Source organism: Pangasianodon hypophthalmus, chromosome 6, assembly GCF_027358585.1.
Source record: "Pangasianodon hypophthalmus isolate fPanHyp1 chromosome 6, fPanHyp1.pri, whole genome shotgun sequence".
Classification (NCBI taxonomy): domain Eukaryota; kingdom Metazoa; phylum Chordata; class Actinopteri; order Siluriformes; family Pangasiidae; genus Pangasianodon; species Pangasianodon hypophthalmus.
In genome coordinates this window covers 20,501,691-20,515,980 of record NC_069715.1, presented here as the reverse complement: position 1 = coordinate 20,515,980, position 14,290 = coordinate 20,501,691, and the positions used below count along the sequence as shown (strand labels likewise).

General features: G+C 39.7%; 1 protein-coding gene across 1 annotated transcript; it reads left to right on the top strand.

Moving 5' to 3' along the window:
- The first annotated feature begins 5,055 nt into the window (after positions 1–5,055).
- Positions 5,056–11,994, top strand: ccnp (cyclin P). The gene is made up of 9 exons (XM_026913555.3): positions 5,056–5,195; positions 5,276–5,401; positions 8,972–9,038; positions 10,022–10,206; positions 10,292–10,390; positions 10,509–10,664; positions 10,840–10,998; positions 11,093–11,271; positions 11,544–11,994. The coding sequence occupies exons 1-9, from the start codon at positions 5,148–5,150 to the stop codon at positions 11,710–11,712; spliced, it is 1,188 nt and encodes a 395-aa protein (XP_026769356.3). The 5' UTR covers positions 5,056–5,147; the 3' UTR covers positions 11,713–11,994.
- Positions 11,995–14,290: the final 2,296 nt, after the last annotated feature.

Genomic DNA, 14,290 nt, shown 5'->3' with positions numbered 1-14,290 from the left:
AAGCCTAAGAATAGGAACAACATACAAAAATCCTTTGGCCTTAAAAGTACTCTTGAATGGGTGAGTGTTTAGAAATGCTTCAGAGTTGCCCCAAACTGTTACGGGAAGGAAAAGAGGGCAGCACTGAGACACAAAACACATGCACCCACTAATTTCTGTGCGCTCACGGTGGTTACTCAGGGTTTACTCACATGGAGCTTCATTTTTAAAGAAGAAAACAAACGTTTTTATTTGTAAATTGTTTATAGGAGCATTTACACAGTAAATTTGGTATTCATGAAAATCCTGTAAGTTCATAAAAACGTTTGTATCCAACTCATGCTCCTTCACGCATAAGAAAACTAGTGTAGATCTTGACTGGGCAGCTTCAAACCATATAAATTGAGTTATTGCACTTTTATATACAGATTACGCTGTCATGTTTAAATCAGAAAGCGAGCCAACATAAATGCATAAATTTAGACAACTAAGCCCAGATATTCAATTAATAAGAAGTGTTGCTGTATAAATAGAGCATGTGATGCAATGGCTTAGATGGCGTGCAAGTCGGTTCCATTTGCCATGGCATCTTCTTTTAATGCTGTGCAACATTAGAGCTAGAACTAAGGCCCCCTTCCCACCTTGCAATAACGTGTTCTGGGTGATCCGATGGTAAGTGGATGGTGCCAAGTCAGGTGTGAACCGAGTACAGTGTGTCTCAGAGATGCATTGTGATCCACTCACTGAAACTAGTTTGGAATGCATATGACCACGTAACATTTGTAGTGTGAACTCAAAAGCGCCTTGATGCATTGCAAACAGCAGCAAAGGACTGCCTAATTGATTGTCATTGCCCTAGTCAGAAAATACGTAATCATAGTGAGAATGTTTGGAAATAGTGCTGAACATAAGAGTTCTCCACCTCAAGGCTATTGGATAAAGGTGATGCTCTAATAGCAGAGATGAAAGCAGCTGCTTTTTATAGCTTCTTTCATCCTCTCATCTCCTGTTTTATTAAAGTTTTGTTTAAATAAGTTTTGTTAGACCACGCGATCAAAATGTTTGAGAAAGCCATTTCTGTCTGAAAACAAATGCAGCACAAGACTGACGCAATAAACTTGTGTGACAGCCTTCCTCCAGCAGAAAAGATGTATGAAATCCTATCACAAATGATCACTGGAGACGCATTCAAAATGCCAGGTGTTAATGGCTATGCGTTTTGGCTCTCCACTTCGGCTCACCTAAGACAAATGGTAATACCAGGTGTGAACAGGGCCTAAGTGACCAATAAGTGACAGATCTCGTATGCATCAATGCATGTGCAATGTGCCGTGTACTGCCTAGTAGGGCTGGAGGACTCAAGTCTGACCTCGAGATGTTTTCTGTATTGACTTGGAATCGTTTCGGACTTGATGCCATTTGTACTTGGACTTGTCCCGCTCTCAGACAGTGATGTCACTAAATATGGTCTTTTTCTTAGCCAAGAGTTAGCAAAAATAATGTTCATGTTGTCTTTTCCAGAAACAGAATTAAGGAAACTCAAACTAGAATACAAAAACCTCATAACAAAAAAACTCAACTCCTCCTACAAAGACTCAGGCATGAAAATTTTGAATATAATAATAAAAAAATCTGGAAAATTCCTAGCAAACCTCTAAACTAAATAAAGAAAGAACATCAATTCCAATTATCAAGAACTCAACCAAACATGTGTAGACTACTCCACCTGATATCACATAAAAATATAAAATCAGCAATAGTAATAATTGATGCAGAGAAAGCCTTTGACATAGTTAACTGGAAATTTCTACTTACCACACTTTAAAAATTATGTTTTGGCAAATCATTCATTCAGTGGATAAAAATTCTCCACCCCACCAAAGGCCACACATCACTAATGGACTAATATTACAAAGTTTCACACTGCACAGAGGCACTAGACAAGGATGCCCACTCTCTCCATTCCTATTTGCCATTTTTATAGCTCATCAGTGAGACAAAATTTACATTTTGCCTCATTGCTGAGCTATAACATTAACGGAACCCAGACAGCAAACATGGAACACAAAATCAGTTTATATGCTGATGACATTTTAATCTTCTTGCAAAGATTCAATACAGAAACTATCCACACAATCGAAAAATACTCCAAACTTTCCAATTACTCAATTACCTGGACAAAATCCACTATGCTCCCTCTCAACATGAAACTCCCTGAAACTACAGTACAATCTCTACCCATCCCCATAAGCACCAAATACATTACTTATCTTGGTTTCAAAATCTCCAAAAAAGCTGTCTGACCTGAATAAACTCAATTTTAACCTATTACTGAACACCATAAATAATGATCTCCAACACTGGATAAACCTTCCCCTCTCTCTCATTGGCAGAATAGCATCCATAAAAATGATGATACTCCCCAAAATAAATTGCTTATTGTTAATGATTCTGGGAGGTTTGTTTTTCCAATAAAATTGAGTGATTGAGCACAACCTCCCCATCCCTGTTTCAAATCACTCAATTCCAGTATCACTCAATTTTATTGGAAAAACAAACCTCCCAGAATCAAATTAACCACCCTACAAAGATTCCAACATCCTGGAAGATTTGATGCCCCAAACTTTCAACAATATTACCTCACTAACCAACTCCAATATATAATGAAATGGATAAAAACCCAGTCAGACAGATGCGATATGGCTAGACACTAAATAAGCCCTATGCAATGAAATCAGAATCTCAGAACTACTGTTCATCAGCACAGCTATCAAACACCATCCCTGCTTCAAAATCCCAACAATTGCAGCGACTTTAACAGCTTGTTGGAAATTTTATAAAACTATAAATTCACCACTCCAACTAACCAAACATTCCCATATGCCACAACCCTGACTTCTCAAACACTGTGAAGATAACAAACATCTCCACATGGGTAGAAAAAGGCATTACACACCTAAGCACATATGTCTACGCAACACTTTTACATCATTTCCATATCTAGCTGAGAAGCATGGACTAAAAAATAAACATTTCTTTGAATTTCTACAACTCAGATCCATTATATGCTCTAAAATCAATCTAAAAGACAACACGTTAGAACTGCTAAATATCTTACCACCAACTAAGGTCTTCTCCAAAATATATAAAATAATATCCAAATTCAACTCTTCAATTACCACACCATGTAAAAAAAATGGAATGATGACCTAGCAATCACACCTAGAGAAGATTTTTGTCCACAAATCGTACAGAACATGTCCTACATAGCCAATAACACTAGTCTGATACATAATACAAAATAATCCATAGAACTCACTACACAGGTCGTAGGATGTACAATTGTGGTCATAAGTTTACATACGCCTTGCAGAAGACACAATAATAACTGGATTTACACAAATGAACCAGTTCAAAAGTTTACATACGCTTGAGTCTTAATACTGTGTGTTTTGTTATCTGGATCATCAACGACCGTTTTTATGTTTTGTGATCGTTGTTCATGAGTCCCTTGTTTGTCCTTAGCAGTTAAACTGCCCACTGTTCTTCAGAAAGATCCTCCAGGTCCTGCACATTCTTTGCTTTTCCAGCATCTTCTGCATATTTGACCCCTTTCCAACAGTGGCTATATGATGTTGAGATCCATCTTTTCACACTGAGTACAACTGAGGGACTCATATGCAACTATTACAAAAGGTCCAAACATGCTCAAGAAGGCAACATACTACATTAAAAGCCAGGGGGGTGTAAACTTTTGAAGAGGATGATCGGTGTAAATCTGTATTTTGATTAAAGATCTTTTTTTTTTTTTTTTTTTTTTAAGATCTGCCCTTCAGAAGCTACATAAGATATTTACATGTTTCCCATAAGACAAAATAATAAAAATTTACACTGATCATCCTGTTCAAAATTTAAGTACTTCTGGAAACAAATCACTAAGGAAACATCTCATTTTCTAAATCACACCATCTCACTTTCCCCTTCACTCTGCTCAGAGATATATCTGGGATCAACATCACAAAGGAAAACACAACATTTCTTCTTCCAGCTCTAACCATCACCAAGAAAACTATACCAACAAACTGGAAATCAAAGAATAACATTAATACCACACATTGGAAAAACCTAATAATCGACTACACAACAATGGAAAAACTCTCTACCTCAATCGAAAAGAAAACTACCAAATTTAACTCCAGTTGGACACCACTCATCACCTACATACACCAGGGAATCACTGTACAATAGGCTGAAAATACAGTCCTTATGGACAAACCACATAAAGCCATACCACACATCTCAAGCATAATACTCACAAACACACACAAATAATCACACACACACACAACATTTACAGAAACCAGAGTTGGTGTTATAAATATTAATCAACTCAACCGACATTCCAACTAGGTGGTCATGGTGGCTTAGTGGTTTGCATGGTTGCCTTGTACCTCCAGGGTTTGAGGCTTGATTCCTGACTCCACCCTGTATGCATGGAGTCTGCATCTCCCTGGGCTTCGGCGGTTTCCTCTGTGTACTCCGGTTTCCTCCCCCAGTCCAAAGACATGTGTTGTAGGCTGATCAGCATCTCTAAATTGTCTGCTGTGGTTGTGCCCTGCAATGAGTTGGCACCCCATCCAGGGTGTCCCCTGCCTTGTGCCCCGAGTCCCCTGAGATAGGCTCCAGGCTCTCTGTGACCCTGTGTAGGATAAGTGGTATGGAAAGATGGATGGACATTCCAACTACTATTCTTTACACATCCCCCCATAACCCCCACTTCACCCACCATCCTGATAAGTACCATGTCCATGTCTGGGACTGTCTCATCTATTGTTTTGTGTCATCTACTGTCCTGTTACTGTCCTACCCCCACCACTCACCCATACCATGTACAACACAAGTACAAATAAAATAAATACAGAGTAAAATAAATAAAGTCTCAATAGGGCCCCTTAAGGAAAAAAAAAAAAAAAGCTTCCAGTAAAATCTTTAAATCCTACATTTCTCTTTCCGACAGATTTTATTTTGACACGCCGGGTGTCGCAGTGCGCTAGGACCGCCCGTCCTTAATTACTCCCTCACGTGCGCTAATTAACTTGCAGTGGATTTGGCAGGTGCGCTCGAGCAGGTAGCTGCAGGTTCCTGGTGAGCGCGTGTCCGGTTGCGTCATGGCCAGAACCGGATTCTGTGATTCCAGGGCGCTGTTGGACCGCAAGGTAAAACATGCACATGACTTAAAGCGGAGTGCACGTGCGATTGTGAACCGATAACGACTAAAGGGTTGTTTTTTCTACAGACAGAAGAAGCCCGATTCCCTTTGCGCGCGTGGGCGAACGCATGCGCTGTGCGGGAGCGCGGGGTGCTGAGTGAGGGAGAGGAGCAGAAACAGCAACACAAAGTGGACAGTACAGAGTACAGATGGGTAAACATGAGAGCTCCATGTCTGTTCCAGCTAGAGTGTCAGGCAGGGCTTTAAAACACTGCTGAACACACGCACACGCGCTCCACTTCAGTTTGCTTCTGTTTTTCAGGGTGTTTTCACACACAGCACTTTAAATGAACCATGCTCAGTCCTGTTAAAGTGGACTGCAAATGGCCTCAGTGCTTTTGGTGCTCACGTGTGGCTTCAAAAGGCGACTCAGTTCACATTCTGGAAATTTTAGCAGTGATGAGATTTTACACCACAACTCCTTTACCATAGTTTAATAGTGAATATATATGTAAATGAGTAACACTGAAATTGACCTAGAAATTGTGCAACATCTTGAATATTGCATAGTTGCATATTTCCTTTCTTAATTTTTAGAATTTTCAAATCCAAATTCAAGCAAATTTGTGATATTGATCATGCTAACTCCTTTGTACAAAAGGTCAGCTTTTCTCTGAGTTCCACTGAAACATGTGCTCAGGTGACACGCCTATGGATTTGATGTAACATAGATCATCAGGTTTTAGTGCACACTGTCATTAAAGCAAAAAGGGGACATCGAATACCACAATTCTAAAATTCATGTAAATGTTGCTAAGATTCTACTTTTCACAAGTTGTTGCTGATATTAGCTGTAACGAAAACCTTTGTCTTAAACTGAAAAAGATTCCCAAACAAGCATTTTCACTAGTGCTTTCAGACTTTTGGACCCCACTACATGTAGAGCAACTCTCAAGTTCATTATCTATAAAGCAATATGTGAAGTGGACTGAAACTGCTGTTTCACAATGTACAAATCAAGTGGACCACATAAGGAACCACAAACGAACCGCACTTGGACCACTTCTGAAGGTCGTCTGAGTACAGTTCCCTTACGGGACATTTTAGAGGGGTCTGATTTCATTTGCTGTGTTCACATATGCAGAAAAAATGCTGAGTCATTGATCTGAGACCACTTGAAGAACTGAAATGGACCAAGTGAGAAAACACCCTCAGTGTGTTGTCTTGAGTGTGCAAACACTCTGCTTGACTCTATAAACCTGCTGGAGGAATAGTGTTTACCTTCTGCAGGCCTTCAGTTTGAAACTGAAGTGTAGGTGTGGCTCATTAGGAAGTGATGCACATGAAGGGAAATGCTCAAGGCAGCTAAATGCACATTCATTCCAACCTAATGTACTGAAGAACCTCTTTATAATTCTAGACAGCCATTACTGTGGGTACGGAGGGGCAGGGGGGCATATTAAGGGACCAACCGATTGGTTTTTTTTTTTTTTTTTTTTTTTGTCATGATGCCTCACAGCTAGTTTGCTGGCTTTTCTGTGGTCAGCAAAATTGGGGCTAGGCCACATGTCCTTGAAGCATGCTTACTGGTGGATTTGTTCAATAAGGCCAAATCAAACAGTGTTGCCTGTTTTAATCCTTATCCACCAAAACATTGTTTATAAGCATGTTATCTGTTAATATACCAGATCTGCCAATTTGTTATTTATGGTGTAAAATGTAAAACATTTAGAGGCAAAAATAACTCCATGGAAGCTATGTGGGGTTTGTTGCCATTTAGAAGTGACGAGTGAACCAAGTTACAGTGTACTGAATTTCAAGTATACCTGTTGCAGCTTCTGTTTTTGTAGTGACTATGCAGGACAGTGCAAAAATTGTGAAGTGCCTGTAGTGCAGCCAAAATAACACACTTGCCCAGACTCAGTACCTCAGTACTGCCCTTGGCCAGACTCAGACTCAGAAAAGAGAGATGTTGTAGAGTCTGTAGAGGAATAACTTCCTGTGGTGTTCTGTGGAGCATCTTGGTGGTCTCAGCCTCCTGCTTCTGTATTGTTCCAATGTGGTGTGTTGGGTGAGAGTCATTGTCCATGATGTCTAGTAGTTCGTGTAGTATTGTTCTCTCTGACACCTTCACCAAGGAGCTCAGTTCCACCCCAATAGCAGAGCTGGCCTTTCTGATGATCTTTTTCACTCTGCCTTAGCAGAGCTACCTTAATCCTGCTGCCCCAGCACGCCCCAGCACACCACAGCACAGCACAGCACAGCAAATGGCACTTGCCACTACTGCTTGGTAAAAGATCTGCAGCATGTTTCTCGGTTAACCGCTCAACCTAGTCACCCTTCCCCAAGGAAGGCAGCATGGGTACTTTTTTTTTGGTGGCAGCTTATAGTCTGTTCTTTGTCTTGCCAACACTAAAGCTGTAGGAAGGGTTGAAACTGCTGCTGCTTGTGTTTTTTTAGTTATTAACAGCAGATGGCAAACATTAGGTGGCATTAATGCATATAACTGATCTGGATTGTGGACTAGTACAGCTTACTAATCTAATATGAGAACAAAACATACAAGGGATGAGGGGTTGAATGAAATTCTTTTAATCAGTCCAGTTATTTTTAAAAATGCTAAGACATGCTACAGTTTTATCTTTTGAAGACTTCCTCAGAATTTAACTGATGTCAGGTTATTCTCCAAGCCTCACCCTCACCCTCAGTATTTCCCTTTCATTATTACACTCACTACATACATTAACTCAGGTTCCCAACCCTTTTGGGCAATGACCTGAGATGGACATTATGAACTTTCTGTGACCCCCAAGCCTTTCCCAGCCAAATGCAGCAGATGTAGTTGGATGTTCAGAACCATCTGGTAAGGTTGTAGTTATAGGGTTGAAGCTTTCCAGCCAGCTGCATTGAAATATGGTTAGTTTCTTGAGGTTTCAAGTACTCACTTGAGGCCTCCAGTGGTCAAACCACCGCATCATGTAAAACTGTTTTTGATGACTGCAGGGTATGTGTAAAATTTAGTAATAATTTAGAAGGAACAAGTAAATGCCTAAAAGAAATAATCGGCTGATGAAAGCTATGACAAATACAAGACTTCTAGAAAATGTAGAATATTATAGCATATCCTAGACATGAATTTTGAATAATATCTTGGCAGAGATATTTCTGTATGCTGATGGAGCTTATAATGCTATAGGTGAGATCTTGTGTTGTGTTGATCATTGATGTAATCCTGTCTGTAAGATTAAAATCTACAAAAGATCATGCACTTCAACTGAACAGTGATTGTTTCTTTAAATGGACAGTGAATGGGGTTTGAGATTGACTGCCTGTTTATATGGTAATAGCATAGGCTATTCAGAACAGTCTGTTTTAGTTGGAAGCCCTGAAGCCTGTCTCGGGAACCCTGGGTGGGAGGTGAGAATACCCCCCCCTGGATGAGACACCAGTCCACTGCAGGGCAACATGTGCACATATTCACACATTCATTTACACATTCATTCACACCTAGAGAATTTATTTTGGCCAGTCCACTTAATGCCATGTCTTTGGGAGAAAGGAGAAATCTAGAGAACCTGGAGAAAGCCCACACTGACACAGGGAGAACATGCACAGACAGTAACCCAGCATTAACTAGCACAGACAACTGAGGAGGGTGGCTTAAGGAGTCAGTCTGGAATAGGTCTGTTTATATGAAGGCCAAAATATAATGGTTAAAAATGTTTCATAATGGCCTGTAACACTTTTCCAGTTTGCTGTTGTGCAGTGTTTTGTCTTATGCAGGTCCAGCGGTTGCCGTTATTTGCAGACGATGGAATCATTATGGAGTTTGCTCAGCAGAGCAGATCAGGTCTGGTGCAATTACACTAACACATCCTCAATCCTAATACTGTTACAGTGTGGCATCACAATGTTATCTAATTCATAAATATTATTTTTCCTGGAGGGGTCCTCTAGAACTAACTCCTAATTCCTGACCATATAGTCTTTAAAGATATTTTAAAACTTGCAGGCAACTGAATCAACATGGCAAGTTTCATTATGTAAACTAATGTACACTATATGGCCAAAAGTTGGACACCTGACCATCACACCCATATGTTCCTTCCCTAAACTGTTGTAGAATTACAATTTCCCTTCACTGGAACTAAAAGGTCCAAAGATGTTCCAGCATGACAATGCCCCTGTGCACAAAGGTTTGCCAGGATTGGACTAGAACTCGAGTAGACTGCAAAGAGCCCTGACCTCAACCCCAGTGAACACCTTTTGGGATGAATTGGAATGCCAACTCTGCCCCAGGCCTCCTTGCCCAACATCACTGCCTGACCTCACTAATTCGATTGTGCCTAAATGGATCATTTAACTAAAATGCTGAAAAAAGTATAGTTTATGTAAGGAATACAATTCAATGGCATATGCTGTTATAATAAACAAAAAGCTGGCCTGGTGTGAAGCAGCATTACTGTTACCACCACAAAGTTGATTATTTTTCCTATAACAGCAAGTCCTCTAAGTGTTATTCCTCTTTATTAGACAGGTTACATACAACAGACATAAGACATTCAGACATTCTCACCAGCTCGTCTTTTTGTTTTATTAAAAAAAAAAAAAAATATGCAGTTTATCCCGTTATCAAAAAAGCCTGGTGATTAATGTTAAAATCACATGTTCAAAATCTGTGCTTGATGCTACTTTTTTGCCATTTTTTTTTTTTAGCGATTTGGAGTCAGCTGTGTTTTGATTTTTATTTATTTATTTTTTTTAAGTAATATTTTTAAGATGTTAAGAGTGAGAAATGTTTACGCTCAGTGATGGAGGTGTGTGTTGTATTAGTTGTTCCTGCAGTAGAGCATTATGAGGAGGAGGCTGTGTTGAATCACCTGCATGGTCTGCAGCTTGCGCCTGCACTAAGAGATCTAGTTCCTGAGCTGGTGCACAGAGAGATAGAAGTGGCAATGAGCAAACTTGGGCTGCTGTACGACCGTACCTACACATTGGACATTTTTTCTGACATGATGGTAACGCTGAAGACCTTACCGCTTTCATTCAGTGCAGTGTTTCAGTTGGGTTTTAATGATCTGTGTAAACTGATGTCTGTTTTAGAGGAGTCAGCAGCACCTTGCTCTGTCGAGCAGCGAACTGCCCAAACCATTTACAGAAACAACGCGTGCCATTTTGGTGGACTGGCTCATTCAGGTTCATGTGAGCAACACTGCTATGTTATTCAGCTAGTGATTTGTAATCACTGTAATGGCTCTCTTTAACATGCTCTGATTCAGTGTGATGAATTGTAGTGACACCTTTCTCCACCACCACACAGGAAGCATTTAACTTCTCAGAGGAGACACTGTATTTAGCAGTGCACCTGCTGAACCGTGTGCTCCGGCAGATCAAAATCTCCATCTCCAACTTGCAGCTACTCGGTGTCGTCTGTCTATTTCTCGCCGCAAAGAAAGAGGAGTGCCTGCTGCCAGAGGTAAGACATCAGATAAAATATTAGATGACCAATGCCCAAAATAATGGTTTGTAGATGATTCTGTATTGTAGAGAGAAACGCAGGCTGTCTGTACACTGTAAGACAGAAAAGGTTTCACACACAACACTGTTACATTAGTGCTCTGCATAGTCGTGTGTGTGTGTGTGTGGTTCAGGTATCTGAGCTGTGCTACCTGATGGCGAACACTTACAGTAAGAAGCAGTTGTTGCGCATGGAGCGCAGGGTTTTGTGCACGCTGAAGTTTGACCTGTCTCACACTCCACCCATTCACTTCCTGCTACTGTCAGCGTACATTGCGCGTTGTGGCGAGAAGGTACACACCAACATTGTTGCACTGATTTAAGATCTTCAGATTAACATTGTTGTGCTGTTTGTACAGAATAGTTTACACAGTGTGTAACTTGCAGGTGATCTGCATGGCACGGTACCTGTTGGAGTTGTCTCTCCTCGAAGCGAAGTGTGTGTGTTTTTTCCCGGTTCAGCTCGCTGCTGCTGCTCTGCGTCTGGCACGCCATCTCATTCAGGAGCCAAACACCCCGGAGAGTGAGGCGGCCTGGTGTATCGCATCTACTATATACTTGGGCAGGTACTTAGGAACTCTCATAAATGCACAACTGTTATATTGGTTGTCTTCTATAAATTCACTGAACTATGAGGATCATGCTGCTGAAAATGCCTTTTTTCCAGTTTATCATGACATCATTCTAAGCTATTTGAAATGCCTCCAGATTTTTCTTCTAAACTCAAATTTCTGGCTAACTTGTGTGGTCATTATAGCATGAATTAACTACTGAGAGATTAATTAATGCTGAAGTTGTTGTAAATAAATCCAGAGGTCTTTTATCACTGTGTGTGCAGCGAGGCAACACTCTTCACAATCATGCACATCATGGCCGCTGCTGCAGCGCGAGCTCACAACCAAGAAACTCGAGCGACGTTCGTCAAATTCTCTACAAAGGAGACGCTGTATGTGAGTCTGCACCCTGCACTGAAGAGTGCTCCCCGTCTGCTGAGCCGTTATACCTGAACAATAGTAACAGTAAAAAGTAGTGTCTGTAACTAAATGTTTGTATCTGTATCTTGTTACTCTTTTAGGCCATCTTGTCCAATTTGTCAAAAAAAGTTACATTTGTTTGTATCCATTTTAAATATTTGAATTAAAAGTGCTTGTTCGAAAATTAATATATTGAAAATTTAAGGAGACTTATGGAGGTCTATTCCTGTGGTTTGCTTCGAAATGTTTTATTTGTGGGGGAGAAAATAAAAACTGCAAAAAAAATAAATAAATAAAATACATAAGAGATTTTTATTCAGCGTAAATCTGTTATAATTGGTCCCAATGCTTTTAATAGTTTTTGAAATGTATAAACTATATGGTCAAATGTATGTGGACACCTGACCATCACACCTATATGTGGTTCTTCCCCAAACTGTTGCCAAAAAGTGTGAAGCACATAATTGTATAGAAAGTCTTCATATGCTATAGTATTAAGATTTCCCTTTACCAATTCAGGATGAATTGGAACACTGACTGTGCCCCAGGCCTTCCCACCCTACATCAGTACCTGACCTCACTATTGCTCTTGTAGTTGAATAGGCACAAAGCCTCACAGCCATGTTCCAAAATCTGGGATGTTCAACACATGTGGGTGTGATTGAAGGAAAATAAACCAATAGAACACAAGTACAAGAAATTGTGTTATTATCCAAGTCCACAAGTGACGAGAGTAAAGTGTCTAAGTGACTGAACGTATGCGAAGACCAGCATGAGACAATTGGGTGATGTTAATAATTCAGTTCCAATTTGGCCATTAGGTGACAGATTTTAGTTTTTAGTTTTCACTGCTCCTAGCACACCTAATGGAACACCTAACTAACAGCCCTCCCTGAGCTGAATGGGTGTGTTGGGAGCAGTGAAAACACTAAAAGCCTCAGGACAGGGCAGGGATGTCAGAAAACATTTTACATTGAGGCTGCTGGAATTTTAAGCAGCACACATGTGGTGTGCGCAAAGACGTCACACCAGTATGACATAATTTTCCTTGTCTATTGAGTATGTAGGGAATACCACATGACAAACCATTACCCCACACATGTAGATTAATCTCCTATAACAGCATGGTCTGGAGTGTGCTATTCTGTTTACCACAGTGACTTGCCAAGGACTACAGTGTTTCATTTATTAATAACACTAACACACACTCATAAAAAAAAAAAACAAAACAAAACTGCAGCTTGTCATTTTACAGAGGAACCAGAAAGCCTAAACTCCTGTCATGAAGACTTTCCCATACTGGGGAAACTTTGCAAACCACCGTGACTGTTACAAAGAACCTGACACTTGAGACTCCTTCCATAAATGTTAAACCTCACTTAAAAAAACTTCACATCAATGATTATACATTTTTCTTTTTTTTAAATTATTTAATTTTATTCTTAGATTATGTGGGGTGTATACCAAAAAAGTCCCTGTGAATGAACTGTTAGTATAGAATAGTGTATTAGAATAAGCACATTAATATAAACTTATTGCTCACTTTAAGAGATGGAGCTACTGTCTGAGCTGTGTAGTTATACAGAAGTGATGCACACCTTCTGACCAATCAGATTTATTCTGTAAATATTAATTTTTATTATATTTATTTTTAAATATTTTAAAACATTTTCTGTTTTGTCGTACAGTATAATACAATATAATGTTGGCAGCCTAACAGTAGGTGGTGCAAATGCACCCACTGCACAAATTGAAGAAAATAATTGTACCACAGCATGGTTGAATTCTCAACTCAGGAGGTGTTGATTAGTTTTCTGTAACAGCATGGAACTTTTCTAATATGTTTTCATTCCTAGAACACCTCATTCACAGGGACTTGAATGGCAGATACACCACACAATCTAAGCCTACTAATAAATATTTAGAAATGTGTTAAATAAAGAAAAGTGTTTAATCATTCATAAGGTGAAGTTTACTGTTAGGACAATTTAACATTTATGGATGCGTCCCAGTGTCAGCACTTTGTAACAGTCAGTAAGTTTCCCAACACCTGAGTTAGTTTACAGTCATCCCTTCACAAACCTCTCTTTTTTTTTGTTGTCTTGAAGTCAATGAGATAAAAAAACAGCATGTCATGTTACTGAGAAACTGGAGAAACACCTCTGTCCTGAAGACTTGAGTCTAGTGGATGTCCCGTAATATTCATTGTAACTATAAACTGTAAAAAAAACACAATTTGTCATGCATTAATAAATGAAAGTTTGTAATCACTGGCAAATCACTGTAGTATAAGAGAAATACTATTTCCAACATACAAAACTCATTCACAGGGACTTGTACACTCAATTTTAAAAAATAGTCAGTTTTAAAGTTTGTTTAGCCTCTTTCTTTCTTTCTTTCTTTCTTTAAGCAGTTGCAGTTAAAAGAATCCTGAAAGTCAGAGGTAATGCAGCACCCTCAGCACTCCCACTTCCTATGTCCTGGGGACAGGAGATACTCCAGGACCAGGGTTGGGAACTTATGGGTGCCACTAATGGGTGCACTATTGTTTGGCTGCCAACATTATGTTGCATTACAGTCCCCTCCAAAAGTATTAGAACAGCAAGGTCAA